Here is a 6,407-nt window from a genome sequence, read left to right as displayed (position 1 = left end):
ACAATAGTATCACATATCCTGATAGCCGCGAGACTTACCATTGCCAATATGTGGAAATCCACAGATGCTCCTAACTTGTCAAATGTCATTATAAGACTAAACACTCAGGCCCAATACGAATTGATGTTAGCATTCAAAAATTTCTCTATCACTATCTTCAAAAAAAAATGGCAAGTTTGGATAAACAACCCGAGAGCCTCCAATTACTTAAAGAATAGCGATATATGATACATCAAGATATTGCATTTCTTATGGGACTCCTCTTATTCTTTTCATTCCTAAAAATTTGAATATTTGGTGACCAGCTCCCACCTACAGTATGATCCCATTTGGGGTTGGCGGTAGCAGGATATCAAACTCCAGATATTTAAAAGTTAAAAAAAAATTCGATTTTGTTTTATAATCTTTTGACTACAAAAGACAGGTAGAAATTGTACATATAGAATTAGTCTGATCGTTTATTTGTTTACATCTTTGAAAAAAAACATGCATATGTATACTATTCTTTCAAATAAAGTTACTCAACAAAACTAAGGGGACAGTATAGGGTTTTTTAAATTCCTTTCAGAGTGAAAAATGCTAAGGCTTCACCAGTTAAACAATAAGCTTTCAGAAACTGTGCATAAACAAACTAAACAAGGTGAGAATTATCTCGCCAGCTACAAAAACAAAAGATCTATACATTATCCACAGCTGACAGAAAAGGTCATGGTTCTTTTAGGTGTATTTTTTATAGAAATCAGCAAAAGGCAGTCTATATAAAGTCCTTCATTTGTATTTTTTCAGCACTGATCTGCCACAGCCCACCATCAGTGAAAATGGTGAAGGTAAGGGCCAACGTGTGTGTTCATCTATAAAGTTTAAACATAATATTTTTCCAATTTGTAGAATTCATTTTTAATGATACAACAGGCTTAAAAAAAGCAGATACAGTAAGCTTTGTAATGGTATTTTGCAGATCACCTTCTACGAGGACAGGAACTTTCACGGTCGCTCCTATGAGTGTAACTCTGACTGTTCTGATTTATCACCATACCTCAGTCGATGTAACTCTATCTGGGTTGAGAATGGAAACTGGATCCTGTATGAACAACCAAACTACAAAGGACATCAATATCTTCTTAGGAGAGGAGAATACCCTGATTTCAAGCAATGGATAGGCTTCAATGACTCTATCAGGTCTTGCCATCTTTCTCCACAAGTGAGAAAAAATTATAACTTCACAATTATAAAATCACAGTTATTTTCTAAAATACATGAAAGCATGAGATTATTTAAAGTACTGTATATCTGTAAGCATCTTTTATGGGATAGAGCAGGAAGGAGTTAGAACCCCTGTGTGGGTGATTTCTGATGCTTCCTGTTCTGGTGACAATGTTATGATCAGGAAAGGTAGTAAGGTGGAATTTCTCTTAATAGGGTGAGGGAATGATACCACCTCTGTGCCTCTGGATATTTGCCACACGTTCTGCCACAGTAAAAATATTGTCATTGGGACCTATTCTCTCAAACAAAATGCATAAAAAATGGCAACAATTATTACTGCTCCCCTATCCAAAATGTCAAAAAATACTTTTGGCTTAAGAGAGAACTATACATCTCAAATACACTTAATAAATGCACTGTATCCTCCAAAACTGGCAGAGAGAGATTACGTCTCATCTATGCAGTGAGGATCAAATAAAAGCATTTTACAAGATGACATAGTTATATGATTATGACATGATTTCTGGTTTGGTTTGGTTGTGAAAACTGCCTGTCTTTGCTTGCTAAAGATTAATTTATTCACATCTGAACATGGACCTTGTTTGGAGGGTAATTGTATAAGATAATTATACAATTATCTTCTGAAAGAATACTAGCAACATAAAAATCAGTTGAACGCTAATGCCGCGTACACACGGTCGGACTTTCCGGCATACTTGGTCCGGCGGACCAGAGTGTGCCGGACAATCCGCCCGTGTGTAGGCACCGGCGGACTTTTCCGGCGGACTTTTTCCCAAAAGCCCGCCGGACCTAGATTTGAAGAAAGTTCTAAATCTTTCCGCCGGACTCAGTTTCGGGCGGAAAGTCCGCTCGTGTGTGTGCTGGTCCGACGGAAAGCCCGCTCGTGTGTAGGCTGGTCCGACGGACCAGATACAACACGAGGGCAGGGTATTGCATCTCACGCTCGCTGCAATAGGAAAAACACATTTTCCTATTGCGGCGAGCGCGGGGCATACCAGGCCCTTAGGTCTGGTATGGATTATAAAGGGAAGCCCCTACGCCGAAAAAAACGGCGTGGGGTCCCCCCTAAAATCCATACCAGACCCCGATCCGAGCACGCAGCCTGGCCGGTCAGGAAAGGGGGTGGGGACGAGCGAGCGCCCCCCCCTCCTGAACCGTACCAGGCCGCATGCCCTCAACATGGGGGTGGGTGCTTTGGGGGAGGGGGGCGCCCTGCGCCCCCCCCCCCAAAGCACCTTGTCCCCATGTTGATGAGGACAAGGGCCTCTTCCCGACAACCCTGGCCGTTGGTTGTCGGGGTCTGCGGGCGGGGGCTTATCGGAATCTGGGAGCCCCCTTTAATAAGGGGGCCCCCAGATCCCGGCCCCCCACCCTATGTAAATGAGTATGGGGTACATGGTACCCCTACCCATTTACCTAGGAAAAAAGTGTAAGTAATAAAACACACTACACAGGTTTTTAAAATATTTTATTAAACAGCTCCGGGGGGGGGATCTTCCTCCGGCTTCGGGGGTCTTCTTCCGGCTTCGGGGGTCCCTCCGCTTCATCTTCTCCCGGCGTCCGGTTGGTTCTTCTCCGCTCTCTTCTCCCGGTGTTCCTGTTCTTCGGCCGGCTCCTCTGCTGTCTTCAATTAGCTCTCTTGCCAGCAGAGGTCCGGACTTCTGGGCTTCTGGGCTTCTTCTCTTCTCTTCTCCAGATGTTGACACGACGCTCTCTCCTGCTGGACTGCTCTCCGAGGGCTGCGTTGTGACTTATATAGGCGGAGACCCCGCCCCCTTTTGATGTCACAGTCCCTGGGCATGCTGGGACTGTGACGTTTTAGGGGGCGTGGTCACTGGGTGATGTTGACCACGCCCCCTAAAACGTCACAGTCCCAGCATGCCCAGGGACTGTGACATCAAAAGGGGGCGGGGTCTCCGCCTATATAAGTCACAACGCAGCCCTCGGAGAGCAGTCCAGCAGGAGAGAGCGTCGTGTCAACATCTGGAGAAGAGAAGAGAAGAAGCCCAGAAGCCCAGAAGTCCGGACCTCTGCTGGCAAGAGAGCTAATTGAAGACAGCAGAGGAGCCGGCCGAAGAACAGGAACACCGGGAGAAGAGAGCGAAGAAGAACCAACCGGACGCCGGGAGAAGATGAAGCGGAGGGACCCCCGAAGCCGGAAGAAGACCCCCGAAGCCGGAGGAAGATCCCCCCCCCGGAGCTGTTTAATAAAATATTTTAAAAACCTGTGTAGTGTGTTTTATTACTTACACTTTTTTCCTAGGTAAATGGGTAGGGGTACCATGTACCCCATACTCATTTACATAGGGTGGGGGGCCGGGATCTGGGGGCCCCCTTATTAAAGGGGGCTCCCAGATTCCGATAAGCCCCCGCCCGCAGACCCCGACAACCAACGGCCAGGGTTGTCGGGAAGAGGCCCTTGTCCTCATCAACATGGGGACAAGGTGCTTTGGGGGGGGGGGCGCAGGGCGCCCCCCTCCCCCAAAGCACCCACCCCCATGTTGAGGGCATGCGGCCTGGTACGGTTCAGGAGGGGGGGGGGGGGCGCTCGCTCGTCCCCACCCCCTTTCCTGACCGGCCAGGCTGCGTGCTCGGATCGGGGTCTGGTATGGATTTTAGGGGGACCCCACGCCGTTATTTCGGCGTAGCGGGGTTCCCCTTTATAATCCATACCAGACCTAAGGGCCTGGTATGCCCCGCGACGGGGCTAGTAAGGTGTCAATCTCGCCGATAAAAGCGGCAAGATTGACATCCTTTTCTAGTCCCGTCGCACCTGAGTCACGTTCAAAATGAACGGACTTGTCCGTGTGTGGGCAAGTCCGTTCATTCTGAAAGTCCGGCGAAAGTCCGTCGGAAAGACGGGCGGACTTAGCCCGCCGGAAAGTCCCGGCGTGTGTGGGCAAGTCCGTCCGTTTTAAAGTCCGGCGCACCTGGCGGACAAAGTCCGTCGGAAAGTGTGCCGGACCAAGTAGGATAGAAAGTCCGCTCGTGTGTACGCGGCATAAGTCTAATTTAGCCTTTTCCCACACAATATTAGAATTTTTTAGAACAGTTTGTAGTCATTGGAGAAACACGATGGCTGCAATAGCTGACCTCTACATTAAAAAATACTTATTGTTTGGCTGTGATACTAACCTTTCAATTTTAATACCACGGATCACCAATCAGAAACAAGTATGTTAATAAGTAGCTTCAACTTTTCTCCAACTTTCCTTATCTGCAACTCAAAGTACTAAAGACAGTGGTTCAGCATAATACAGAGTCAACCAGTTCATTAGTGGTAGTCCCCATATACCTTTTAAAACAGGTCTACTTTATTATGGAGGTAGCCTGATAAATTTGTGCTGCTTGCAATACCACAATGCAAAAATGTAAACACTTATGGGGGGATAATCTACAGGGACTAATAGTGTAAGAATAGTATAATATATATATAAAGCTTACTAGTAATAGATTTAGGAAAGGTTTGGGTAAATATACACTAAAAATAGAAAACAACTTAAAAAAAATATTGTTCCTATCATTGTCAAATGCAACCTACAGTCAGGAAAATTGAGTTTTATCAACAATGCATATCTCAATATTGAAAAAAGAAAACTTTGCGCCAAAGAAATGAATGGAAAAAAAAATGTGCAACAAAAATAGCAGTAGCAGTATAAATGTTAGCTCAACAGCAACACTTCAATTCAGAAATATAAACAAACACTGTGCTAGCTTAAACAAAATAGTTAATCCAAATAATCAGAAAATGAATCAAAAAATAAATAAAGTCCCACAATGTGAAAGAAAGTGCTCTTGCTCAAATTCCAAATGAACAAATCGGTGCTCCACTGCTTATTGAACAGACCATGTGCCCCACATGGATGTAAACTCACCTTGGATGTTGACCACCTATCTCTAGTGTGGTCACTTGCGCTTAGTGGGGAAAGCAATAAACCCTTTAATGGCAGGCCACACTGCAGATACTCCTCCAATGGAGGGGGGCAATGACAGGGGGGAGCCCATAGCATAAAACCGTTTTTTTTATTTAGTAAATAATACAATAAACAAACAAATAATCCTATTTAGTGGTATCGATCGGACACCGGCTGGACTATTCCCCTTTATCTACACATGCTGAACACACTGGGTGCCAGACTACAGGCACCAGAAAATGTGAGTGTACCTATGTTTGTTATTGTATTTTTTACTAAATAAAAAACATTTTTATGCTATGGGCTTCCACCTTTGCCATCCCCCCACCCCCCACCATTGGAGGAGTATCTGCAGTGTGGCCAGCCATTAAAGACACTATCTAGGGGTTTCTTTCTTTCTCCACTAAGCGCAAGTGACCACATTAGAGATAGGTGGTCAACATCCAGTGTGAGTTTACATCCATGAGGAGCACCTGGTCTGATCACTAAGCAGTGAAGCACTGATTTGTTTCTTTCACATTGTGGGACTTTATTTTTTGAATCATTTTCTGATTATTTGCATATCTCAATATGAGGTGATATATATTTGTTCCACAGCTACCCAAGAAGCAAAATACTACCCTATTAATACATACTTTGTTTATCTAAAGCACCGTGGACCGTTCCGTCTAAGGATCTATGAGAGGGAAGACTTTGAAGGGCAGATGATGGAGTTCACTGAAGACTGTCCTAATGTCTTTGAGCAGTTCCGGTTCCATGAAATCCACTCCTGTAATGTGCTTGATGGGCATTGGATGTTTTATGATGAGCCCAGCTACAGAGGACGACAGTATTATCTGAAACCTGGAGAGTACAGGAGATACACTGAGTGGGGAGCCATGTACCCCAGAATTGGTTCATTCAGAAGAGTACAATATTAGAAATCCTGAGTTTATATTTTATCATGGTGCCTCCCTGATAATAAAATGCATATGATTAATGTTGTTTTGTCTTTTAAATGCACACCAACACATCTAATTCACATTGCTTCTTGGATGAAATTAGTAGTGAAAGAAAGTATAAATGTAGGTTTAGGGCACATTCCCATCACACTGTAAGCAAAATTTTAATTTTAAAATATTTTACAAATTTATTTTGAAATTGACAGTTAGTTTAAGTTTTCAGCATCTACCAGTAACTGATATATCATTTTTAGAAGGACAGATCCTTTGATAAAAGAAGTAGAACAATATCTTTGCACAAATTATAAACCCAAGAAAATACTAC

General features: G+C 44.1%; 1 protein-coding gene across 1 annotated transcript; it reads left to right on the top strand.

Annotated features, from left to right (window-relative positions):
* The first annotated feature begins 796 nt into the window (after nt 1-796).
* On the top strand, nt 797-6,090 carry LOC141147739 (gamma-crystallin 1-like). The gene is made up of 3 exons (XM_073634922.1): nt 797-827; nt 959-1,201; nt 5,792-6,090. The coding sequence occupies exons 1-3, from the start codon at nt 819-821 to the stop codon at nt 6,059-6,061; spliced, it is 522 nt and encodes a 173-aa protein (XP_073491023.1). The 5' UTR covers nt 797-818; the 3' UTR covers nt 6,062-6,090.
* Nucleotides 6,091-6,407: the final 317 nt, after the last annotated feature.

This window comes from Aquarana catesbeiana, linkage group LG06 (assembly GCF_042186555.1).
Source record: "Aquarana catesbeiana isolate 2022-GZ linkage group LG06, ASM4218655v1, whole genome shotgun sequence".
NCBI lineage: Eukaryota > Metazoa > Chordata > Amphibia > Anura > Ranidae > Aquarana > Aquarana catesbeiana.
The sequence above is the reverse complement of the archived record's forward strand: the minus strand, read 5'-3'. Positions and strand labels throughout refer to the sequence as shown.

Excerpts from the sequence above, each read along its gene's own strand:
- LOC141147739 (XM_073634922.1), top strand. Across the intron at positions 1,202-5,791 it reads CTTGCCATCTTTCTCCACAA|CACCGTGGACCGTTCCGTCT; the intron begins GTGAGAAAAAAT and ends GTTTATCTAAAG.